This window comes from Lissotriton helveticus, chromosome 7 (genome assembly GCF_964261635.1).
Source record: "Lissotriton helveticus chromosome 7, aLisHel1.1, whole genome shotgun sequence".
Classification (NCBI taxonomy): Eukaryota; Metazoa; Chordata; class Amphibia; order Caudata; family Salamandridae; genus Lissotriton; species Lissotriton helveticus.
In genome coordinates this window covers 608,156,040-608,182,500 of record NC_136068.1, presented here as the reverse complement: position 1 = coordinate 608,182,500, position 26,461 = coordinate 608,156,040, and the positions used below count along the sequence as shown (strand labels likewise).

General features: G+C 47.7%; 1 protein-coding gene across 4 annotated transcripts in view; it reads right to left on the bottom strand.

The window, feature by feature from the left end:
* The window catches only part of RNF44 (ring finger protein 44), a 318,385-nt gene that overhangs the window by 60,328 nt on the left and 231,596 nt on the right, over positions 1-26,461 (bottom strand). For all 4 annotated transcript variants that reach the window (XM_078652807.1, XM_078652808.1, XM_078652809.1 and 1 more), the window contains one exon: positions 14,740-14,839. In XM_078652807.1, coding sequence (XP_078508933.1) covers positions 14,740-14,839 — 100 coding nt within the window. The remainder of the gene's footprint in view (positions 1-14,739; positions 14,840-26,461) is intronic.

Below are 26,461 nucleotides of genomic sequence, written 5' to 3'. Positions count from 1 at the left end.
CTGCGCCAGCGTTGAAAGCGGTGCGGACTGTGTGCCCCCCTGCTTGTTGATGTAGAACATCGCAGTGGTGTTGTCTGTTTGTATCAATACCCTGTGCTTGTACAGTCTTGTTTGAAAGGCCTTCAGTGCAAGGAAGATTGTCTTCAATTCTAAGTAATTGATGTGCTTTGTGGCATCCGTCGGTGTCCACAGTCCCCTCACCTTGAGCTCCTCCATGTGAGCGCCCCATCCCTTCAGGGATGCGTCTGTGGTGATGGTCACTGTTGGCGTTGGGGGCGTTAGAGGCTTTCCCCTTGCTATGTTCTCCATGGTCCACCATGTCATCTCCTTCTGCACTGCGTGCGTTACAACCACTAGATCCTCCCAACTGCCTGTAGCTTGTGACCATTGCTCCTGTAGCCATTCTTGAATGGGTCTCATGTGGAGTCGTACATTCGGTACCAGGTGGATGCATGATGCCATCATCCCCATGATCTTGCTCGCCGTCCTCACTGTCCGAGCTTGTCCCTTCCGGTAGAGGCGAGTTTCCTTCACCAGCGCCCTCGCCCTCTTCTCGCTGGGGAACACCTTGCCCTGTAAGGTGTTGATCTGTGCTCCCAGGAAGATCTTCACTTGTTCCGGCTCCATTGATGATTTCTTCCAATGGATGGAGAACCCCAGGTTTATGAGCGTGCTGGTCACTGTATGTGCGTGCAGCTTGCATTTCTGGTATGAGTTTGCTTTCACCAGCCAGTCGTCCAGGTAAGGGTATACATGTATTCCCTGCCTTCTTAGGTGCGCTGCGACTGCTGCGAGGCACTTTGTGAAAACTCTTGGTGCCGATTTTAGACCGAAGGCCAGTGTCGTGAACTGGTAGTGGCTTTCTCCGACGGTGAACCTGAGCATGTGCTTGTGCTTCCTGTTCATTGGGATGTGCAGGTATGCGTCTTTGAGGTCTATAGTGACCATGAAGTCCCCGGTCTGCAACTGTGGGAGCACCTCTTGCAGGGAGGTCATTTTGAATTTTTGCGTTCTTATGAATTTGTTCACGAACCGTAAATCGAGAATGGGCCTCATTGTCTCGTCTACTTTTGGTACCAGGAAGTATGTTGAGTATACTCCTGTGTTTCTTTCCTTGAAGGGTACCCTTTCTATGGCCTGCTTCTGCAGGAGTTCTTTTGCTTCTTCCTGAAGGCACTGCAGCTGCTTGCTTGCTAGCGGCTTTCTTCTTGGTTTTCTGTTTGTTGGCCTCGCCTCCAACTCTATGCAGTATCCGAATTGGATAATGTTGAGGATCCATTTGTCTGATGTGATTCCTCTCCACTCCTGGAGGTGGAATCTTAATCTTCCTCCCACTGGTGTCCTGTGGTCGTAGGTGTCTAGTTTGTCTTGACCCATCTGTACGTGCTGCCCCCTGGGATCTTTTTTGTGGGTGGGCACACGGATTTTTTTGAAGTCACTTGGAGGTGGGCTGCTGGCCCCCTCTTCTATTTTGTCCCCGTCCATTTCTCCCTCGAAAGGACTGGCCTCTTTGTTGGTACTGCCAGGGCTGTTTCTGATGGCCCTGCTGACCCTGCGAGTCTGCCTGGTGCGTTTGCTGGAAAGCCTGGTGTGATGTACCTGGCTGGTTTCCGCCTCTTCCGCCGGGCCTCCGTGACGGGGTGCCCCTCTTGTTCCCTCTGAACTGCAATGCTCCCATGGATCTTGCTGTTTCGTTATCCTTCTTAAGTTGGCTGAGTTGCTCATCAACTGTTTGTCCGAAAAGCGTACTGCCGTTGAATGGTGTGTTCAGGATGCTGTGTTGCACCTCCGGTTTGAAACCGGATATCCTGAGCCAGGCGTGTCTCCTTTCCGTGACGCCCATCATCATGAGCCTGCTGGCGGTGTCTGCCCCATCCAGGGCCGTCTTAAGGCAAGAATTTGCAGCATTCTTCCCCTCTTCAATTAGCTTTTCGGCTTTCTGCTTGGCATCCTGGGGCAAGTCCTTCACCAACTGCCCCAGTCCCTCCATGATTTGGTACATGTGTCTGTTTACCAGGGCGTTGGAATTAGCCATGCGCCAGTGGGTCGCGGCATTCCGTTCGATCCTTCTGCCCACCAGATCCATCCTTTTGCTCTCTTTATCCGGTGGCGGGCCCGAGGTAGTGGGTACGTTAGCCCTCCTCCTTGCTGTGGCCGTGATAATGGAGTCTGCGGAGACCGTGCCCTGAATGTAGGCCGGGTCCTTTGCGGCATGCTTGTACTTCTTCTCAGTTCTGGGAGTTACTGCCTTGCATGTTGCGGGCTCCCTGAAAGCTTCCTTCCCCTGAGCCAAGACGCTCTCGAGCATCGGGAGGAACTGGCTCCTCGTTTGTGTTGGGAGCAATGTTTCCAGAAGGAAGTCTGCTTTCTGCTTCTCTTCGTCGAGCTTGAGCTTGAAAGCTGCTGCGGCAGATTGTATCACCGCGTTGTAGGCCCCGATGTCGTCCGGCGGCGAGGGCCTCGAGGGGTAGGTGTCGACCACCTCCTCCGGGCTGTCGGTGTCGACATCGATGTAATCTACCTCCTGAAGGTCATAGGGCGCCGACTCTGTGTCTGTCCTGCCCTCATCTTCCTCCCCATAGCTGTAGCTCTCGTGGGGATTCTCGTACTCCTCCTGGTCGTCGAACACCTCGACGTCCTGGTCTTGCTCGGTGACTTCGGCGACCTCTTCTTCTTCCTCCTCGACCGCCTCCAGCACTGGTGGCTTGGTCTTGTGAGGGATCGTGAAGGCCTTCATCCTTGCGTCGAAATCTTTTTTCCGCTGCATGAAGTTCTCCATTTCTGCCTCGAGGCGCCTTCTTTTCTTTTCCATCTCGGCCGCGTGTTCCGCGTCGGATGGTTCCGCCGCTCTCTTCGACGGATGGCTCGTCGCCGTGCCTCTCGGAGTCGAAGTTTTCGACGTCGAACCGGATATCGGGTCTCTGGTCGTCGTCGACAGTTTCGGGTCTTTCTCCCTCGTCGATCGATCCTTTTCGGGGACGATTTTCGACGTCTTCTGCTGATCAGCAGCTCTCGGCGCCGGGGACTCCTTCTCTGAGGATCCGCTGGGCCTGGGAGTAGTCGCGGACGCCGCCTTTTTTGGCGTCGGCGCTTTCGGGGTCTTGCCCTCGATTTTTCGAGACTCAGAGTCTCTCGGGTTCTTGGGGGCCGAAGAGTCTCCTACCTTGTCAGAAGTCTTCGTGTAATCGGTCTCTACGACCGTGTAGCTGTCGTCTTCGGCGGCAGCGTTGTCTTCTTCCTCGGAGGACATCCCCAGCTCGTAGAGCGACGGGGTCGGGGCCTTCCCCTGCAGGGCGGCGTGTGCTACCCTCTGCCTCTCTCTCACACGAAGGGTCTTCGGGGTGAAGGCGGAACAGGCGTTGCAGTCTCCGCTTTCGTGGTCCACCGGTAGGCAAAGGTTGCATACCGGGTGCTGGTCCTTCTGCGCGTACTTGTGGTGGCAGTTACGGCAGAACTTGAACGGCGTGTTGTCCATCCTCGAGCGTCCAGGGCCTCTCTGGTCGCGTGTTCGTCGACGGTCGTCGAAGATCTGGATGGAAAACGCCTTATCTTTGCTTGTCTTTCGTCGGTGAAGTCCCCTGGAGTCTTCAGATGACTTCTCCTCGTCTTTTCTGTATTTTCTTTCTTCTTTCTCCAAAAATGTCTGGAGCCCAAACGGGAACGATCCAGACCCGACCGCGGAAAAAAAGAATCTGAAGATGGCGCCCAAGAGTGGGAGCTTCCGCAGGAAGCATGCCGACGTCACCGGAAATACACCCAAAGGGGGTGTGACGCCGACGCCCACCTGGGCAAAGAGAAAAAAAAAAAAAAAAACAAAGAAAAGACTACGAATCCGGACCCAACCACAAGACCGCGGAATAATGCACAGCATAGTGAATCCAGAAAGATTCACGCTGCAAAACTGTATTGTTCGAAGCGTGTGTTGCACACAGCTTTTTTGGGAGTTTGCTTTTATAAGCCCATCGTCTAGGTAGGGGAAGACATGAATTTGTTGTCTTCTGAGATGGGCTGCAACTACTGCAAGGCATTTTGTAAAGACCCTGGGTGCTGTGGTGAATGCAAGCACCTTGAACTGGTAGTGCTGACCATCTACCACGAATCTGGGATATTTCCTGTCAGAGGGATGTATTGGAATGTGGAAGTAAGCGTTTTAGATCTATAGTGGAGAGAAAGTTGCCTAGCTGTAGTAATGAAAGCCCTTGTTGTAAAGTGACCATGTGGAAGTGGTCTGAATGAATGTACCAATTTAACGGTCTGAGATCCAGTATTGGTCTTAGAGAGACGTCCTTTTTTGGGGATAAGGAAGTAAAGGGAGTAAACTCCTGTCCCTTAGAGGAACTGGCTCTATTGCATCCTTTTGTAACATTGCCAAGACTTCTTGTTTGAGTAGCGTTAGATGGTCTAATGACATTGGGCGCTGTCTTGGAGGAATGTTGGGAGGTGTAGAAGAGAGTTCCAGGCAATAACCACACTGGATAATTTGTCTTACCCACTTGCCTGTTGTGATGGAGTTCCAGACATGTAGGAACTGTGAGATGCGTCCCCCGACAGGAGTGGGATGATCGGGGGGAAGTCACTGTTTATTATTAGGGGAGTTGTGGCTGTTGTTACCTCTGCCTCTACCCTTGTTGCTGTTACCTCTGTAACCTCCTTTATTGTGTTCCCTAGAAAAGTAACCTTGGTTTGGACTTTTGTATGAGGATGTAAGGTGTTCTGATGTGGTAGTTTTGGAACCTGCTCTGTAAAAGGAGCGCCGAAAGGAACCTCTGGCAGATGGTGACTGCAGGGCCCCCATAGATTTAGCTGTTTCTGTATCTTTTTTTATTTTTTCCAAAGATGAATCAACTGCAGGTCCAAAAAGGTGCTCTTGATCAAATGGTTGGTTTAGAATTGTATTTTGCACCTCTTGTTTAAATCCAGACACACTGAGCCATGCATGTCTACGTAGTAGCACACTAGTATTTATGGCATGTGACGCAGTGTCTGCTGCATCTAGGGCGCATTTTATTGAGGTATTAGTAATCAGTTTGCCTTCTTGTACCAAGTCATTAGCTTTGTCCTCTGGTGGAAGGTGTTGAACGAGCTTTTCTAGCTCGTCATAGTGGGCCCCGTCGTATCTTGCTAGCAGGACTTGTGTGTTTGCAATTTTCCATGAATTGGCTGCCTGAGACGCCATACGTTTTCCTGATTCGTCTAATAGCTTAGATTCTTTGTCAGTAGGTGGTGCGTCACCTGATCCCTGGGAGTTTGCCCTTTTACGTGCATTGGCTACCACTAAAGAATCTAAGAATCTAAGGGAAGTTGGCCCTTAATATAGATAGGGTCACTAGGGGCTGCTTTATATTTTTTATCAATTCTGGGGTTAAGAACCCTAGCTCTGACTGGGTCTTTAAAAACCTCAGGAGCATGTCTAATAAGGCCTTGTAGCATAGACAAGACATGAGTAGATTTTTGCGGTTGTGCAAAACTTTCTAACAAAAAGTCTTCCTGTACAGTATCTGAACGGAGTTTGACTTTGTGATATGTAGCTGCCCTATTTATAGGTTGTGCACACCCCACATTATCATCTGGTGGGGATGGCTTTGAGGGGTAGAAATCTGGTTCATTAGTTATATCAGGATCAGAGTCCTAATCATGCCATGGGTCTGATTCCTGTGGTGAATTGACAGGTCTTAATGGCATTACATCGTCATCTACATCTCCATGCCCTTGTGAATCATCACTATCCTCTAAATGTGGAGAGTGTGGTGGTGAAATTATTAAGTTAGGGTTATCAGGTGGTGGGGGTGAAGGTGGAGGAGAAATGTTAGTAGATATATGATTCTTCTTTGGAGGAACTGGAACTTGGTGTGATTGTTCTGGTTTCCTCTTTGTAGGCAGCTTGGTGACTATATAAATAGTCTTTGCTTTGGATCTGGGAAGAAAAGTTCTTCAGACTCCGCAGACTTCCTTGGCGTCGAAGAATTGTCCTTAGAAAGTGATTTTGGGTGTTTTGGGACATTGGCCTGTACAACAGCCTTACTCGGTTCCAAAGTTTTCGGTGCCTTGTGTTTTGATGTCACGAAGGTCTTTTCTATGTGCTTCGGGGCCGAAGGTTTTTCAGTCTGTTTCGGAACTGAAGCCTTATCTGGGTTTTTCGGTTCCGGTGGTTTATCCGGCTTTCTCGGTGTCGATCCTTTATCGAGTTGCTTCGGCGCCGACTTTTTATCCGAGTCTTTCAGTGCCGAGGGGTCTTTTGTTGGTTTCGCCGCAGAGTGTTTAGTCGGTGTCGACGTAAGAGGGCGTGACAACTCTGTTTTCTCGGCACCGAGTGGTTGGCTCGAGCTGGATGGCTTTTGTCTGTCCTTCGGTGCCGAGCCCGAGACGTTTGAAGTCTTGGTGCGGTGTAAACCTGAGCCAGAAGGCGAAGGTGTTACCGGTGCCACTGTTTTGGGCTGGGTCGGGGTTTCAGTACTCAAGTCCCTTTGGCCAGGAGTGTTGTCATTATCGACCTCAGCGTCGGAGACGTCTACTTCGGAGTCCATGATCTCTTCTGGCTCTGGAAGGTCGGGACCTGGATTGAAGATGTCCGGAATGGAGCCTGTCCCGTGCTGCAAGTCGCTGCCTCGAGCTCGACGATCCCGGATAGTCTTTTTTCGAGTTAAATGAAAGGCAGGCTTCATATTTGTCCTCTCGACGTTCTGGAGAGAGGCACAAATTGCAGACAGGATATAGGTCAGAGTGTGGAAATTTAGCACCACACTGTGGACATATTTTAAATTGAGTATGCTCCATCGACGTGCGTCTATATCGGCGCGGGTAGGCCCAACGGCCTGCATCGAAGAGTGATGGAAACTTTCGAGGTGCACGTCGAAGGCACGCGATCGAAACAATACCGCCGGTGAATGTAATTGGGCGTCGAAGAGGTCTGGAAACGGTTCCGACCCGGGGCGCAGCAAGTTTCATCGAGAACCCAATGGCGGAAAAAAAACAATCTGACGATGGAGCCGAAGCACATGCGCACTCTGCATCGAAGGAGGAGTCACTGGTCTTGTGACTACAAGATTTCTTCGAAGACAAAAACAACATGCAATCATCCGAGCCCAACACCAGATGGCGGTCTATGCAAAGTGTACAATCTGCAGCTCATATGCCTCGAACACAGGGCTCCCCCAGGGTCAAGGATGCGCACTCAAAGCACCCTTAGCGCCACTAGGGCGGCCGGGTGCAGACTGCGGAGGCCCAATGTTATCCAAAGGTGGATAGGGGCTTTCGGGTGATCACGAGCAGGCCACAAAGTTGTGGTAGCAAAGCTCCTGGTGTAAGTCTCAGGGCAAAGGGGGGTCAGAGTTAGTACACAAGGTGCATAAACAGCGTCACAGGGGAGGCCGGTGCAGGGTGCTGTTTTGACATCGAGTGCTCTGTTGATTTCAATAGGTATGATAAACCCCAGCACCATATGCTCTTAATGGCATTACTGCTCTTACAATGTCTAAGAATTGGTTTAGACATTGTAGGGGTACAGGGCTCATGCTCCTCTACCCTCATCACTGGTGTAGTACACCCAGCTAGAGGGGTGGCTGACCTACGCCAGGGCAGTGGAGAGTAGGCATGGAAACAGGGATGTGTGCCATGTCGACTCTTCACTTTGTTCTGCACCAAAACATGCAGCCTGCAATGGCAGTGTGTGTGTGTGTGTGTGTGTGTGTGTGGTCAATCTTATTAAGTTCCCTGGCGCCATTACTACAAGGTGTAAGAACCAGGTTCATGCTGTCCATCGTGGGGCAATCAAGATCAAGAGTAATCTTTGATTGTATGCACTTGTTCATCACTAAAGGTATGAGGGGAGTTGACAGAAAACGCTAATCAAGTTTACTTGAACAGACTACCAACAGGTCATTTGACAGTGTGGGTACCAGAAAGCTAAGTCTTGACAGTTTGAGTTTTCTGTGCTCCAAACACGTCCACCTCTTGTGTGCCCCACAGTGGAAACACTCTTAGAACTACTTGTTAGTCTAGTTCCTATTTGTGTGAGATGGTTGCTGGTCTGCTCCATCTGTCTGCTTCTACGTTTTCCACACCTGGCAGGTGTAATGCTATCAAGGTTACCCTTCTCTGGATGGCCCATCTCCCAATCTAGTGGGCTAGCTTTGATGGTGCATATGATCCTGTCACTTCAAGTTTGTGGAGGTGAAACACTGTGGCTGTGTTGTCCGTTTGGACTTGAACCAACTCTCCCCATATCTATGTTTGGAAGGACTTTAGGGCCAGGAAGACTGTCTTGCGCTCCAATACATTTCCTCTGCTTTCGAGGTTGAGCATGTCATGCGCCTTCCCAATCCTGTGTGGAATTCGTTTGTGGTGGTGGTCACCGTTGGAGTTGGTTGCATGAAAGGTCTGTCCATTGCTATGTTGTCCATTTTCCGCCATGTCATGTCTTCCTGTACCTTTTACGTTACAACTACTAGATCTTCCCAACTCCCTGTTGCTTGTGACCATTGATTTTGGACCCATTCCTGAATTGGTCTCATGTGCAGTCTTGCATAGGGAATCAATGGGCTATAAGGGGCTATCATGCTCATCATGTTCCTCACTGGTCGGCAACTTTATTCTGTTAATCCCTGGATCCTCAAGGGTGTGGGAAGGCTCTCGCCTGCACTGTCTTGATCCTTGCCTCTAAGAAATTATTTTTGCTCACCGGTGGTGGTGAAGATTTCTCTGGGTTTGTCGTCAAGCTTGGCTTGAGAAGTATGCTCATGCCGATGCTCCTCCACACCAGGAGAACGAGGTTGCTTTTATCAGCCAGTTGTCTAGGTAGTGGTATATGTGTTTCTCCTTTCTTCTCAACTAAGCAACTACTGCAGCCAGGCATTTTGTAAACACTGTGGGTGCTGATTTGGTGCCAGTGGGAAGCACCCTAAACTGTTCGTGAACTTGTTTTACTATAAAGTGCTGACATTTCTTGTGTCTGTGGTTCATGGGGATGTCCAAGTAAATGTTCCTTAGGTCTGTTGCCATATAGTCTTTTCTCTGCAGGCACAGGATAACTTCCTGGGGACTTGTCAATTTGAATTTTTGAGCCTTTATGAATTTGTTTAGGAACCGGAGGTACAGACTTGGGCGTAATGATTGGTCTAGTTTTGGCACAAGAACCATTTTCCCTTTCTGTGATTTCTGTCTTTGCCTGTGGTTGTTACAGTTTAAAAATGGTAGTTTTAACCTGCCTGTGATTGGATATTTTATCATCTATTTTGCCCATGATTGCTTCCATTTAACATGTTGAATTGTGGGATTTGCAGTCCAAACTCTGTAGTTTTTACCTCTCATTGCTGATGACTTTCGGTTTTCCCTCCAAATTTCTCCTTTGCTCTGTGCTAAGACCTGTATGTTAAAAGAGTGCACCCCCAGCCACCATGTTGTGCTCACAAGCCAGTGAAACCAGCCCCCCCCCCCCCAACAGGGTTATTCTACATCAGAGGGTGCTTCTGTGAGCTGTTTAAACTGTGTTTACTAGGGACTGTGCACTTCGTTTTTTGGCCAGTAGAGGGAGTACAGTTTTATTCAAACAGTATTGTTAGATTTCAAGTTAGTGAGGTCTTTACCTGCGGAAGTCCAAAGTGTGGATTGAGCCTGTCTGTCTCCTAGGAGATTCTGAAGAGGAAAAGCAGCTTCCAACTCCCTGGCCAGCAAACCTTGTCTGAGGTCGCTGGGACCTTATATGGTCTGATATTGTTTGGTACATGTGTACACTGATTGGTGGTTGTATCTGATGTTTCTAATGGATTAGGGTTAGTGTACTCATTGGTTGGGTCTTTGAGTGTTCTGATTGGTTTCTGGGTCTGTGATTCAATCAATGTAGGGTTGGGACTAGGGCTAGGGTTAGGATTTCGATTGGAAGTAGGGACTAGGGTCTCCTGTGTTATTGGTTGTTGGGACTAGGGCTAGGGTTAGACTTAATTGGAAGTAGCGATTAGGGTTTCTGGTGTGATTGCTCGCTGGACTGGTTGTGGGACTAAGAGTAGGGTTAGGTTTTCTATTGGAAGTAGGGACAAGGGCTTCCTGTGCCACTGGTTGCTTGGACTTGGGGTGGAACTACTGGTAGGGCTAGGGCCTCTATTGTACGCAGAGATTAGGGTTTTGAACTGATTGGGTGCTTGGACTAGGGCTAAAATTGGCTGTAAGGTCCTGGTCTCCTATTGGTTCTAGATTTTTAGGGCTAGTGTTGTGATTGGATTGTGTTAGGATTAGGGTTCCCATCGGCTGACGGGGTCACCTGCTTACTAGGGCTATAAAAGGCCAGGCTTAGGGCGTCAAGGACAAGGGCGTCAAGGACAAGGGCAGTTGCCTGTTTGAGCCTGTTCGAGACTGACCAGGGCCAGAAATGCTGCCCAATATACATACCTCCACTATGCATCTATATACTTTCAATGTACTTATGGCTCTATATATTTATCACTTTCTTCTAATTTAGCATTTCCAATGCACTTCCCTATTTCTCAGCCTATACTTCACTCAATATATCCTCTACATCCACTCTCTCATTTAACCCCAAACCCCATACCACTACTATGATCCCCAAAATAACCCTTTCTAGACTCTCTCCTACTCTACCCCTCCTTGCATCATCTTACACCTTTTTTACTATACAGTTCCCCCAAAACAAACCTTTCTAAACTCTTCCCTCTTTTCTACCCTTCCCCAACCCTTCTCAATCCAAATAACTACTAACATATCCACCACTAAAATTACTTTCATGTTTCACCATACTAATCCTGATGGGTTCCAGTGTAGCGTGCTACTTGCGCTTCAAAACCCCATCAGGGCTAGGAAGCCCTATATAAATACAAACCTCTTTCCCTTCACTATCACGCCACCTACCCGTCTCTACCCAAATAACTGAATAACATATCCACTACTCAAATTACTTCATATTTTACTATACTAATTTTCAACACTAATCCTTTTTTTGAGTTCCAGAGTGGCGTGCTACTCGCCAGAAAAGCACTTCAACACCCATCAGGGGTAACAAGTGTTATATGAATGCAAACCTTTCTTCCCCTTTTATCCCTCCGCTATCCTTCTCACTCCAAATAACTAACTAATATCCACCACTAACATTACTTTCATATTTCACCATATTAATTCACCACTAATCCTTTATGGGCTTCCTGAATAGCATGTTTCAACATGGGGTAACAAGCGCTATATAAATACAAACTTTTTTTTTCCTCCTCTATCCTTCTGCTATCATTCCAAATCCAAATAACTGACTAACTTATCCACCACTTAAAATGTACTTGCATGTTTCACTATACTAATTCAACACTAATCCTCTATGGGTCCCGGAGTAGCGTGCTACCTGCCGAAAAAGCGATTCAATGCCTCGTCAGGGGTAGTAAGCACTATATAAATGCAATTACAATACAATCTCCTGTTGAAGACATAACATTTCTTCCTACATGTATGATCTTTTACTTGGGCTTATGTCTCGGGGCTTTAAGAGTTCTACGCAATAACCGTGCTAGATCATGTTGAGTATCCTTTTGTTGGATTTGACTTTCCTCTATTCTTGGAGGAAGTCCTGGAATCTGCTCCCCAATTTGGCAGGGCTGTTGCTGTGCAGAGTTGCTTCTCTGGAAGGTTGTCCCATTCCTCTTGCTAATGCCCTGAAAGGTTTGGCACAGGGCTGTTTGGAACTGCTCCTGTTCCGGTATTGCTTGCTGTGGGCTCTGTGCTGGTAGGAGGACTGAGCTTCGAAAAAAAATCGCCCTTCCTGTTGGCCTTCTTATGGGGTTACCCCTCTTCGAGTGAATCCGAATTGCATCAACACCATGGCCTTCACTGTGTTGTCACCGTTCTTTATTTGTTGCAGTGTGTTCTCCACTGCCAACACGAACAGGTGTTCTCCTGTAAAGGGTGTTGATGATGTTGGACTGTGCCACATTTTTTAAGCCTGACACCCACAGTCGGGCAGGCTTCCACAGGGTTGTCCCTGTGACCAACTGTCTGCTTGCTGTATCTGTGGTGTTGTGGGCATATTTCAGACAAGTATTGGTGATGATTTTTCTCACATATATGTGGGAGGCTGCCCTTCTTGGGTACTGCTCCTTGAGGTGCTTCATCAGTTCCCTTTCTTACTCTGATTGTTGGTGGCAGTACAGATTCAGCAGGGCGCCGGAGCTAGCAATCCCCTACTAAGAAGCTGCTCTTCTTTTCAATTTTCTTCCTAACATCTCTAAACTCTTGCTCTCCTCCTGCAGTGGCCCAGCGGATGTTGGCTCTATTTATTTCAGCGCTAGTATGATATAATCTGATGCTGCATTACCCCTGATGTAAAGGAGCTCATTAGAGAAAAGCTTATATTTTTCTCTAACCTTGGAGTTACTTAATTGGAGTCTGTTCACTCCTTGAATTAGTCTTTTCCTTGATCTAGAATGCTTGGTAGTACATGAAGGAATTGACTCCTGCTTTGTGAGAATAGGAGAGTCTCTAGCAGAAAGCACGCTTATGCCTTCTCTTTCTCAAGTTTGACCCCATACTTGTCTATAGTCCTCTTAACTACTCTGTTGTACAGGGCACTAACATCCAATGTGGATAGTCTTGATGGGTATGAGTCGACTCCCTCCTCCGGTGAGTGTGTCGAGGTCTTGCCACTCGTCGACACTTTGTGTCTTGGAAGATCACCGGACCCTCTTTGTCAAACATCTTCTATTCTTCTTTTGTGGCTTTGGTGTGGTGGGTGGTTCTAGTTTACCTTGTCCGTCCTTCTCCCAACACTTCTCCCCCAAATGGCTTTGAAGGAATTAAAATCCCAGACTGATGCATTAAAATCTCTCTTCTGGAGTTTCACTGATATTCCGGCCTCTACCTCAAGCTTTTTTTTTTCTTCAGTGTCTATTACAAATCAACAGTCTTTACTTTGCAGACGGGTGTTGATGCAAGGTTCCTTTGTCTTCTCTCAATCATTTTTTGACATTGAGTGTTTGTCCGAGGGCATCCTCTACTGGTGTCCTATCGGGTCACTTGGGGCTCCTTCCGTTTCAACTTCCCTTTAGTCAATGAGGTTACTGACACAGAGGCATTCTTGTGCTGCTTAGAGTTCATTGATTTTGGCTGTGTTTTTAGGTGTTACTTGGGAACATTCAGTGTTCTCCTTACTTATGCTTTTTCAATGGCTGCTTCGATTCGATGACACCAGGCGTCGGCATCAGAGTCTTCCCCCTGCACCACCTGTGTTCTTAATGTTTACTTTTTTTTTTTCATTGGACAGTCCGAGTTCCCACAGTGCCTAAGGGTCCCTTTTCAGCACCGGCATGGTAGCATATTGTGCCTTCCTCTGCTTCTCTCTGGTTCTTAAGGTTTTACAGTAAGAACTTAGTAGCCCTCAGTGCTGTGGTCTTTTGGCACGCTGAGGTTGTATAACTGTTGGTTGTCTCTCCGGTTCATTTATGAGGTCACTTGGGGCAGAACCAGAAAATTGTATTTGCAATCCTCCTAGACGATTCCAGTCTTCTGTCCGTGCAGTCTCTGACCACGTAGTCCACATACCTTCCCACTAATCTTCAGTGTTTTTTTGCTTTCTATCGCTCTTCCTTCTACAGATGTCTTTTGTAGGCTCTTTTCGGCAATTTTGGAACTTCAGCGGTTGCTTTCAGACTCAAAGGCAGAAAAAGAACCTGAAGATAGCAACTATTCACAGGGGCTTTCTGGGCAGACACATGGGGTCACAAAGGAACTGACATCACCACAAATGGAAGCAGACAACACCCAATAAAATGACTAAGGAAGTATTCCGGACGCCACCACTAAATGACAGAATAATGCACAGCATATGAATCTGGAAACAAGGTGGGAACTTCTTGCTACAAATTAAGAGTAACTGTCTATTGTGCAAAAGGCATTTGCAATGGCTAGTCTTGGACTATATCTTTCAACGACCCAAGTATTTGTAATGATTTCTGTCATATCTAGGATATTCGCTCTTTCTACAAGAACACTGAATTTTAGAAACGGTTTAAAAAAGCAATTGGCTTTTTGAAGAAAGGGAAGGCACTTTCCACAGAGCTAACATTACTTGTTTCCTTCTTGAGGGATATTTAAGTCAATTATGCCATTTGACAAAGTGAGTCCTTGTAGTCTGAGAATGAGGTGTGTCTTCTTCCCACGTTGCCTATATAATACTTTGGTAGAATATTCTTACTAATCTCAGCGTCTTGGATTCAATCTTCATAGTGATCATTTGTTCACACACCTTAACATAAAACTGTGTCCTGCCACAAAAACACAGGGACAGCTACATTTTGTTGCTGATGGGAATAATAATAATCTAAAATGGGTCACTTTCCTACCTCATTTGCTGCAATGTTTTAAGTAGAAAAACAAAAATGAAGCTAACAAAACAAGTAACTGAAGAAAAAAGACACATCAGGGGATGTTCAGTAATGGTTCCAAGTAAGAGAGACCTAAACATGAGAGGCAAAATATTATGAGATCATCCCTGGTTGAGTGGGAAAGTAGAAAAGGGTATTTTTGGTTGTTACAGAGTATGTCGCAGTGCTGGTCTCCTTCAAGGTGCTACATTTAATTACCACTGGTGAGCCTACTTTGTTAAAAAAAAATTTTTTTTAATTTGAATGATATGTATGGATATTATTGCATTTATTGAGAAATCCAACTGTACATTCTGTCTGAGATTTGGTCAACAGATCAACAATTATTGTAATAGGCACTCGCATCTGCAGAACAGGACAAAGTGCTTACCTTCAACCATTTGTCGACGCATTTCGCATGGAACTCGTGGTTGCAGGGTAGGACCCGAAGAAGTTGCCTTGTTTCAAAATCACTGAAGCAAACTACACATCTGTAAAAACGGGGAAAGAATCACAATAGTGTACAGGTTTCTGATACCACCCTTCCTTTCCGTGGGTAATCTTCTATAATGACGTCTACAAACCTAACTATATGTATGCCCTCTAGAAGGAAGATACTACTTACCAGTATGCATCTGTTCTTGGCATGTAAAGCTGCAGAATATCATACTTTTGCATAGATCGCCATCTGGTGTTGGGCTCGGATGATTGCATGTTGTTGTCGTCTTGGAAGAAGTCTTTGTAGTCACGAGATAGGTGACTCCTCCCTTGGACGATAGTGCGCATGGGCATCAACTCCATCCTTAGATTGTTTTTCGCCATGATGGGAAATAATGGAGTTTGTAAGAAACAGAAAAGATGTCCATGTGAATGTATCGAAGTAAGATAACACTGGAAAAGATAAAGGTCCCGGGGAGGCGGGTGGGCGTATGATATTCTGCATCTCTACATGCCAAGAACAGATGCATACTGGTAAGTAGCAATTTCCGTTCGAGGCATATGGGCTGCAGAATCCATACTTTTGCATAGACTGTACAGCAGTATCTCCCTTACCGGTGGTCACCTGTATCTGTTGCAGTGGTTCTAAAAAGTGTCTTAAGAACAGCTTGGCCTACAGTAGCCTGTTGCTTTGCCTACACATCTACACAATAGTGTTTGGTGACGGTGTGTGTAAGTAGACCATGGACCTGCCTTACAAATGTCTTCTAGGGGAATGTTCCCATAAAATGCCATGGATGCCCCTGGTTTACGTGTTGTGTGCTCTTGGGGGAATTGTTAATATGCGTTTTGCTTTTTGGTAGTATATTTGAATGTATTTAACTATCCACCTGGCAATTCCAGCTTTAGAGATGGGGTTTTCTTTATGGGGTGGAAAGAAGGCTACAAACAATTGGTTTGTCTTTCTAAAAGGTTTAGTCCTCTCAATGTAATAAAGTATAGCTGGTCTTACGTCTAGAGTGTGAAGAGCTCTCTCTGCTACGGAATCTGGGTTTTGAAAGAACACTGGTAACTCTACAGATTGATTAAGATTAAAAGACGAGATTACTTAGGGAAGGAATTTTGGATTGGTTCGAAGAAACACCTTGTTACGATTTATTTGTAAGAATGGTTTTTGTATGGTTAAAGCCTGGATCTCGCTTACTCTTGTGAGGGAGGTGATTTAGACAAGGAAAGCTACTTTCCACGTAAGGAATTGCAGTTCGCATTTGTGTAAAGGTTCAAATGGAGGACCCATGAGCCTAGTAAGTACAATGTTTTGATTCCACACTGGAGAGGGTGGCAGTGTGGGAGGAATTATCCTTTTAAGGCCTTCCATAAAAGCTTTAAAAGCGGGTACTCTGAACAAGGACAAATGTCTGTTTTGCAGGTAGGCGGCAAGGGCAGCCAGATGTAATTTTATGGATGAGTAAGCTAGACTACATCTTTGTAGATGCTGTAAATAGCAAATGAAGTTCCGAACTGAAGCATCAAGGGGGTCAATTCTGTTGTGATTGCAGTCAAAGACAAAACGTTTCCATTTGGCTGCATAGTATGCTCTAGTAGTAGGGCGTCTGGCTTCTTTGATAATGTTCATACAGTCCGGTGGGAGGTTAAGGTAACCAAACTCTAGGACTTCTGGAGCCAAATCGCTAGATTCAGTTGTGCTGGATCTGGATGCCTTATCTCTCCATGGTTCTGCGTTAGCAGTGTTGGGGAGAGATGTAATTTTTGGTGTGGAACGTATAGTTTCTTACCAGTCGGTGTAGTTTTACAGCTTAAAGACTTTCTGGATTCACTAAGCTGTGCATTATTCCGCCATCTAGTGGTTGGGCCCGGAATTGTAGTCTCTTTTCTCTTTTTTTGGTGGCCCAGGTGGGTCTCGACATACCACCCATTTGGTGTCCTTCGTGACGTCAACGTGCTTCCTCCGAAAGCTCCCACCTTTGGTCGCCATCTTCGGATTCTTTTTTCTTGTCTTGTGTTATTCTTGTTTTCCCTCTTATTTTCGAAGTCTTGTTCATCTTTAATCCCTTTCCTCCGGTCTCACCTTTCTGGTGGAGGAGGGTGGGTTCGCTAGTGAATCCAGAAAGTCTTCAAGCTGCAAAACTACACCGATGAGTAAGAAACTATACGTTTTGCAGCGTGAATCTTTCTGGATTCATTATGCTGTGCATAGACTTTGTAGCAGTTTGTCCTTATTGTGGTGGCTGGGTGGAAGATGAGCACTGGTTACTGAATATGTGTTGTAAGACCTTCTGTCCCACTTGCGCTTCTTTGTTCATTTGGATATCCACACAGTAGTGCTTAGTGAACGTATGCACTGAAGACCATGTTGCAGCTTGGCAAATGTCTTGAATTGGTGAGTTAGCCAGAAATGCAATAGTTTCTCCTTTCTTCCTTGTTGAGTGATCAAGAGCTGCTCCTTGTAACTGTTGCCCAGCTTGTTTATGGCATAGTTGAATGGTTTGAACAATCCATTGTGCAATGGTATTTTTGGTGACTAGTCGTCCCAGAAAACTGCTTGCGAAGGAAACAAAGAATTGCTTGGTCTTTCTGCACTCATTTGTCCTTTCTATATAGTGCATCGCCGCCCTCCTGGCATCCAGTGTGTGCAGCGGTCTCTCTGTGCTTGTGGTTGGTTTTTGGAAAAAACGTGGTATTTGGATTGGTTGGCTGATGTGGAACCGAGACACCACTTTTGGCATGAAGTGTGTGTCTTTCTCATTACAATCCTATCACTGTGTATCTGCAGGTAGGACTCTTGAAGTGTTAGCGCCTGTAACTCACTACTCTCCGTAGTGATGTGATAGCTACCAAGAAGGCAGTCTTTAGCGTGAGCATGTGCAGTGTTGGCTTGTGCATCGGCTCGAATGGTGCCTTCATCAACTGGGTCAGCACTACGGTGAGGTTCCATGCTGGTGCTGGCATTCTGTTTGGAGGTGCAATCCTCTACGCCCCTTCTAGAAATCTCTTTACGACTTGGGAGGTGAAGAAACTTTTCCCCGTTTCTCCTCCAGTGTAAGCCACAATCGCCGCTAAGTGTACTCTTAGGGATGTGTAGCTTAGTTTACTTTGCAGTAGATGTGTAAAGAATTTTAGCACTGTTGACTCCCTTGTGATTTTCCTTTGCAATTTGTCCCTAAAGCACCATTCTGAGAATCTCTTCCACTTTGCTACGTAGCATTTCTTTGTGGTAGGCCTTCTTGAGCACTGCCATTGTGCTCGCCGGTAGTTTGAGGTGTGCAAACTCTAGGTCTTCAGGAGCCAAGCCGCCAGGCTGAGGCTCTCTGGCTCTGGGTGTAGCACCCTTTCGTTCTGCATTGTTAACAGGTCCCTTTGTTTTGGGAATCTGTGTGCTGGTGCCTGCGCCATCTCCACTATTTGCGAGAACCATGACTGTCTGGCCCACTGAGGTGCTATTAGTATCAGTTACATGTTGCTGATCCTGCATTTGCTGAGTACCCTGTGTATCAGTGGAATCGGGGGAAGAGCGTATGCAAATGTCTTTGACCAACTTATCCATAGCGCATTCCCTTGTGACCGTTGGTCTGGTTGTCTGGATGCGAAATGTTGGCATTTTGATGTGTTGCAAATAGTGTACCCCACTTCCGGAATACTTTCTGTAATTCCTGTTGGTTGATCTCCCATTCGTGGGATGCTGACGACTGCCTGCTGAGTCTGTCTGCCTCCACGTTGTCCTTCCCTGGGAGATGTATTGCTAGTAGGTCTATCCTTAGTGGGATGGCCCATGTCCATAGCTCCTGTGCTAGCCTCGATAGCGCTAAGGACTGTTCCTCCCTGCTTGTTGATGTAGAACATGGTTGTGGTGTTGTCTGTTTGGATCAACACCCTGTTTCTGCACAGCTCCTTCTGAAATGCTTTCAGTGCTAGGAACACTGTTTTTAGTTCCAGGTAATTGATGTGCTTGACCGCATCCTGTTGCGACCATAGGCCTCTCACCTTGAGCTTGTGCATATGCCCGCCCCACCCCAGCTGGGAGTCGTCCGTCATGATGGTCACTGTTAGAGTTGGTTGTGTGAATTGTTTCCCCTGTGATATGTTTTGTTTGTTCCACCATGCCATTTGCTGATGCACGGCGTGTGTGACAACAACCTGACCTTCCCAACTCCCAGTTGCCTGTGACCATTGCTGCTGTATCCATTCCTGGAATGGCCTCATGTGTAGTCAAATATTTTTGACTAGGCGAATGCATGACGCCATCATTCCCATTAGCTTGCTCACCGTCCTCATTGCCAGTACTTGTCCCTTGCGGTAATGACGTGTTTCCTTCAGTATTGTCAATGTTCTCTTCCTGCTGGGGAACACTTTGGCCTGTATGGTGTCGATCTCTGCCCCTAAGAATATCTTTATTTGTTCTGGCTCTGTTGACGAGTTCTCCCAATGAATTGAGAAGCCCAGTCCTGTCAGAGTTAGTATGACCTGCTGGATATGTAGTTTGCATTGACCATACAAACTTGCCTTTACGAGCCAGTCGTCGAGATAGGGATATATATGTGTATTCCTTGCCTTCGTAGGTGTGCTGCGACAGCTGCTAGGCATTTTGTAAACACCCTTGGTGCGGATTTCAGGCCGAATGCCAGTACTGTGAACTGGTAGCGGCTTTGCTTGATCACAAATCTTAGCAGGTGCTTGTGGTTGATGGGATGTGTAAGTATGCATCCTTTAAATCTATAGTAGCCATGAAGCCCCCTTGCTGTATTTGTGGTATTACCTCTTATACGGAAGTCATCTTGAATCTTTGAGTCCTTATTGAATTTGTTCGGGAACCTTAGATCTAGGATAGGTCTTAGCGCTTCATCCACCTTTAGCACCAGGAAGTAAGTTGAGTAAACCCCCTTGTTCCTTTGGTTTTGCGGTACCACCTCTATTGCCTCCTTGCTGAGCAGTTCTTGCGCCTCTAGCTGCAAGAGCGAGAGCTCCTTTGCTGAGTGTGCCTTTCTTCTTAGCTTTCTGTTTAGAGGTTGTCTTTCTATACAGTATCCATATTGTATGATGTTTAGTATCCATTTATCCGATGTGACCGTCCTCCATTACTGGATGAAGTCTCTTATTCTTCCCCCTACCGTTGCTGAGTGCTCGAGGTACTGTTTGTTGTTGAACGTTCGTCTGCATCTTTTCTTTTTGTCTTTCCGACCACCCCGAGGTGTTGCTAGGGTGGGGGCTTGTTGCATGGCAGAGTCACTTGGTTGAGGGCTGTTGTCCTCCCCTTCGTGTTTGTCCACGTCTGTTTCCGCGCCCTCAAAAGGATTGTCCCCGGGTTTGGTACTGCCAGTTCTGCTGCTGCGGTCACTGCTGCAGCTGGCCTTGGTTGTTCCCTTGGTAGCCTTGCTGGAAGGTTTGGTGCGATGTGGTTGGCACGTTGCCTCCATTTCTACCACCTGGCCTTCTCGTGGGTGTGCCTCTTCTCATTCCCCTGAACTGCAACGCTCCCATGGACCATGCTGTTATGTTGTCCTTCTTGAGCTGCGTCAACTTGTCGTCAACTAGCATGCCGAACAATTGCTCTCCATTAAAGGGTGTATTTAGGATGTTGCTTTGCACCTCTGGCTTGAATCTTGAAATTCTGAGCAATGCGTGTCTTCCCTCTGTCACTCCAATCATCATTAGCCTACTCGACGTTTCTGCAGCATCCAATGCCGATTTTAGGCATGCGTTTGCCATGTTCTTTCCTTCTTCTACCAGGTGAGCTGCCCTTTGTTGGTACTGATCTGGTAGATGCTTTAGGAGCTGCCCCACTTCATCCAAGTGTTTCGTATGCGTGCCTGTTGATCAGGGCGTTGGAATTTGCAATGCGCCAATGAATTGCCACATTTCTCTCCACCTTTCTCCCTGTGAGATTCATCCTCCTACTCTCCTTGTCTGGAGGTGGTCCGACATTATTAGCCCTCTTCCCAGCCGTTGCTGCAATTATGGAGTCAGCTGGCACTGACCCGTGGATGTATGCAGGGTCCTTTGAAGAATGTTTGTACTTCTTCTCAGTTCTAGGGATCACAGCTTTGCATACTGCTGGCTCCTTAAAGACCTCTCTTCCCTGGTCCAGCACATTAGGGAGCATCGGCAAGGAATTGGCTCCTAGTCTGGAGACAGTAGAGTTTCCAGGAGGAAGCATGCCTTGGCTTCTCTCCATTTTCACTCCATAAGTCTGTGCAGCCTTTTGTACGACCAGGTTGTAAATCCCCATGTCGTCTGGCAGGGAGGGCCTCGAAGGGTAATTGTCTACGCCTTCTGGCGATTCGGCGTCGAGTTCTTGCCATACCACATCTTGTGCCTCCAAGGAAGTCGAGTCCCGGTAGGATTTCATTACAAGACAGGAGGCTAACATTATGCATTAATCCTTTAATGCAGCTCACAAACAGCCGCTTACATCACAAAGACTAGAATAAGAATAAGTGACATCACAGTATCCATAAAAGGCATGTGCCAGGGAAGATCAGCTTCTTTTAAATGCGGCTCTCAAACTGATAAGTTGTCTTTCTCTATCTTTACATTGCTTAGAGTTTTTCTGTTACGCCACATTTTATATGTTAAGCTTTATTGAGTTAGCTCATTTTGTTTAGCTTTACGCTTGTCTGCCTCTCATTGTTTGGCTAGACGCTCGTATGATCTACCCTGTACTGTTAGCTGTACTGCCATCCTGGTTCGTTTAACTCTTTCCCTTGCTTTATGCCCTCGGTCCGATGCTTGTGGGTTACCCCTAACCTCTCCCCACCCCCAAGACGTCCAATTTTTGGTCGTCTTGCCCTTTACCTCTGTTTGGTCCCTGTCCATTTCAGATACCTTCGCGCTCTCTTTCCCTTATCCCACGCTGTTCCGCGTTTGCTTCAAATGCCCCCTCTTGGCCTTTTTTCGACCGCTTTCCCCCCCACTGCCTCCGTTGCGGTGGCTCGCGCCGATATGTGGAGCTCATGCGTCATCCCTGATTAGAGGAATGACCCTTGGCAGCGGCGCCGCAGCGCGCCCTACCTCGTAAGGGTCATTCCTCTCTCCTCCGTGGGTCCAACTGCCTCGAGCGAGTCAGTTACCCTTCGGAGCCAAGAATCAGATTTTTTTTTTTTTTTTTTTCAAGTATAGGGCACAGTTAAAGTAAGCAGGGAGTTGTATTGGCTCTCTGCTCCGATTCCAATAATGTTAAATAAATCTATTTCGCCGAGGGGAAACAAGGCAGAACAGCTGATTCTTGGCTCCGAAGGGTAACTGACTCGCTCGAGGCAGTTGAACCTACGGAGGAGAGAGGAATGACCCTTACAAGGTAGGGCGCGCGGCGGCGCCGCTGCCAAGGGTCATTCCTCTAATCAGGGATGACGCATGAGCTCCACATATCGGAGCGAGCGCGAGCCACCGCAACGGAGGCAGTGGGGGGAAAGCGGTCGAAAAAAGGCCAAGAGGGGGCATTTGAAGCAAACGCGGAACAGCGTGGGATAAGGGAAAGAGAGCGCAAAGCTATCCAAAATGGACAGGGACCAAACAGAGGTAAAGGGCAAGACGACCAAAAATCGGACGTCTTGGGGGTGGGGAGAGGTTAGGGGTAGCCCACAAGCATCGGACCGAGGGCATAAAGCAAGGGAAAGAGTTAAACGAACCAGGATGGCAGTACAGCTAACAGTACAGGGTAGATCATACGAGCGTCTAGCCAAACAATGAGAGGCAGACAAGCGTAAAGCTAAACAAAATGAGCTAACTCAATAAAGCTTAACATATAAAATGTGGCTTAACAGAAAAACTCTAAGCAATGTAAAGATAGTTAGAGAAAGACAACGTATCTGTTTGAGAGCCGCATTTAAAAGAGGCTGATCTTCCCTGGCACATGCCTTTTATGGATACTGTGATGTCACTTATTCTTATTCTAGTCTTTGTGATGTAAGCGGCTGTTTGTGAGCTGCATTAAAGGATTAATGCATAATGCTAGCCTCCGTGTCTTTAATGAAATCCAGATTCTCTGGTCATGTTAATAGGAGAATCGCAATTGCAGATCTTCGTCACCCTCACCCTCGAAATAGTAGATTTCTCCTCCCTGTTCCTCGACTGATTCGCTCATTCTCGGCGGTTCTGCATCCTCGTCGTCCTTTTGACTTCGACCGCGGGTTTTGGTGGGATGGTGTATTGGCTCATCTTCTCGAAGCCCTTTTTCCGCTGTAGGATGCTCACCATTTCGGCCTCGAGCCTCCTCTTCTTCCTCTCCACCTCAGCAGCATGTTCGGCGTCGAGGGTTGGCGCGCTTTTTTTTCAAGGCAGTCGACGACAATGTCTGCCCTTCTTTCCTTGGTGCTGAGGTGTTCTTTTCGAGGGAAACCTTTGACGGTTTTTCGACGATTGGAGTCCTTTTCGAAGGATCCGCTCGGTTGATTGTCCATGGTAGCTGTTGCTTTTGCTGAGTGTTTTGGTGGCAGGGCTCCCTTCGAGGACTTAGTTTCACTTCTACGAGTGTCGCTCGGGGCTTTAGCTTCACCCTTTCGAGGGTCGCTTGGGTGTTTAGGGTCGAAGACTCCCTTACTTTCTTCGACGTTCCCTTATGGACCTCGATGAGCGTGCATCCTCCGATCCTTCGGCGATGTTGTCCTCTTCTCCACTGGAGGGGCCCAAGTCTCATAAGCAATGGATGGAGGTGGCCCCTGCATGTTGTGGTTCGCCCTTCTACGCCTCTCCCTTATTCTGAGGGTCTTGGGTGTAAACGCCGAGCAGGTGCTGCAGTCTCCACTTCTGCGGTCGAGCGGCAGGCAGAGGTTGCAGACTGGATGTTGATCCTTCTGGTCGTACCTGTGGTGGCAATTGGTGCAAAACTTGAATGGTTTTTTGTCTATCCCCGCGCTCAGGGAGCCCCCTGCGAGCGTGTTCTCCGTCGAATGTCTAGGTTTTGTAGTAAAACTTCGACCTCATCGCTTCGGTTACCTGACCTGTAGTCTGGTGTAGCTGAAACTTGAATTTTGTGTCTAATATCTTCGATTTTCCTTGATTACTCTTCCAAAACTCTGGAACTCTTCGGCAGACCCAACGGCGGAAATAAGAATCTGAAGATGGCGACCAAAGGTGGGAGCTTCCAGAGGAAGCACGTCGACGTCATGAAGGACAACAAATGGTAGTATGTCGACATCCATATGGGCTACGAAAAAAAAGACAATTCCATACTCAACCACTAGATGGCGGAATAATGCACAGCATAGTGAATCCAGAAATATTCAAGCTGCAAAACTACTGAGAGTTCGAGTGTTGTGAACCATGGTTGCCGTGCCCATGTGGGAGCAACTAGGATCATTTTGAGAGACTGTTGCTTGAGCTTGCGTACTACTAGATGAATGAGTGGGAGTGGCGGAAAAGCGTACGCAAATCTGCCTGACCAGTTCATCCATATCGCATTGTCCTTGGACAACGGGTGTGTAAACCTGGCGGCGAAGGTTGGGCATTTTGAGTTTGCATGTGTGGCGAACAGATCTATGTCTGGGTGGCCCCACATGTGGAAAAATGGTTCAAGAACTTGAGGATGAAGTTCCCATTTGTGGATCTGCTGTGTCGGACGACTGAGCAGATCCGCAATCTGACTGCACTCCTAGAAGATGTTCTGCCAGAAGATACATATTTTGTGGAAAGGCCCATCTCCATATACTTTGTGCTAGCTGAGACAGCTGCAACAAGTGTGTTCCTCCTTGTTTTTGTATGTAATACATCGCTGTCATATTGTCGGTGCGGACTAGGAGAGTTTTGTTGAGAAGATGTGCTTGGAACGACTTTAACGCTAAAAATATTGCTAATAATTCTAGGTGACTGATGTGGAGCAGTTTTTGTTGGGTGATCCACTTGCCCTGAATTGTATGGTTTAAGAGATGGGCTCCCCAGCCGGCGAGTGATGCTTCATCTGTTAGCACGATCTGTGGAATTAGCTCTAGGAAGAGCCGCCCTCTGGAAAGGTTTTGTGTGTTCCACCACTGCAGAAAGCGATGTGTGCGGCTGTCCACCAACACCAGATCTGTAAGTTGATCATGAGCCTGATTCCACGGACGTGCTAAGCATTCTTGTAAGGAGCGCATCTGAAGACTTGCGTGAGGTACTATGAAAATGCAAGAAGCCATTATACCTATGAGCTGCATAAACACTCTGGAAGGGAGTGTTGTGGTTGAAATTTTGTGATGAGGGTTTGCATACTTGCTATCCTGGCTGGATTGGCGTATGCTAGAGCTTTAGAAGTGTCTATGGTGGCACCTAGATAACGATGTAGGTAGGAGGGCTGTAGATGTGCCTTGGCGTGGTTGATTGTGAACCCCAAGCAGTGTAGCAGTAGAATTGTTTGGGGAGTGTGATGAACACACTGACTGTGTGACTTGCCTTTTATCAGCAAGTCATCCAGGTATGGAAACACATGGATTTGCTGTCTTCGTAAGTGTGCAACTACCACCGCGAGACACTTTGTGAAGACCCTGGGTGCTGTGGTTACCCCGAATGAGAGAACCTTGAACTGATAATGTTGGCCGTCCACTGTGAATCTTAGATATTTCCTGTGAGCGGGGTGTATGGGAATATGGAAGTAGGTGTCCTTGAGATGTAATGTTTCAAGGAAGTCGCTTTGTTGAAGTAGTGGAAGGACTTGTTGAAGAGTGATCATATGAAAGTGATCTGACTGTATATAGAAGTTGAGAGGTCTGAGATCCAGTATTGGTCTGAGAGTACCGTCCTCTTGGGGATTAGAAAATATAGGGAGTAAACTCCTGTCCCTTGATGCTCAAGGGCATGGGTACTCACAAACTTTCTCTCGGGGGGCCAAATTTACAGTGTGGTTTGTGGCTGAGGGCCGCACTGGTGGGGGCGGGGGTCAGAGGGGAAGGGGGCGGGGCTAAAGCAAACAAAAATTGTGCCCATGAGGTTAAACACAGGTCCCTGCAGCAGACACCTTCGTCCACTGAGCCACCAGACCCAGCATACACACATCTTTCTCTCCCTCCCTCCATCTCTCTCCCTCCCTCCCTCCCTCTCCCTCCCTCTCGGTGTGTCTCCCTCCCGGTCTCCCACTCTCCCTCTGTGTCTCCCTCCCAGTCTCCCACTCTCCCTCTGTGTCTCCCTCCCAGTCTCCCACTCTCCCTCTGTGTCTCCCTCCCAGTCTCCCACTCTCCCTCTGTGTCTCCCTCCCAGTCTCCCACTCTCCCTCTGTGTCTCCCTCCCAGTCTCCCACTCTCCCTCCCAGTCTCCCACTCTCCCTCTGTCTCTCCCTCCCAGTCTCCCACTCTCCCTCTGTGTCTCCCTCCCAGTCTCCCACTCTCCCTCTGTGTCTCCCTCCCAGTCTCCCACTCTCCCTCTGTGTCTCCCTCCCAGTCTCCCACTCTCCCTCTGTGTCTCCCTCCCAGTCTCCCACTCTCCCTCTGTGTCTTCCTCCCTGTCTCCCACTCTGTTTCTCTCCCTACGTGTCTCCCTCCCTACGTGTCTCCCTCCCTCCCTTTGTGTCTCCCTCCCTGTCTCCCACTCTGTTTCACTCCCTCCCTCTGTGTCTGTCTCCCTCCCTCCGTGTCTCCCTCCCTCCCACTGTGTCTCCCTCCCTCCCTGTCTCCCTCCCTCCCTGTGTCTCCCTCTCTGTTTCCCTCCCTCCGTGTCTCCCTCCCTCCCCCTGTGTCTCCCTCCCTCCCTCTGTGTCT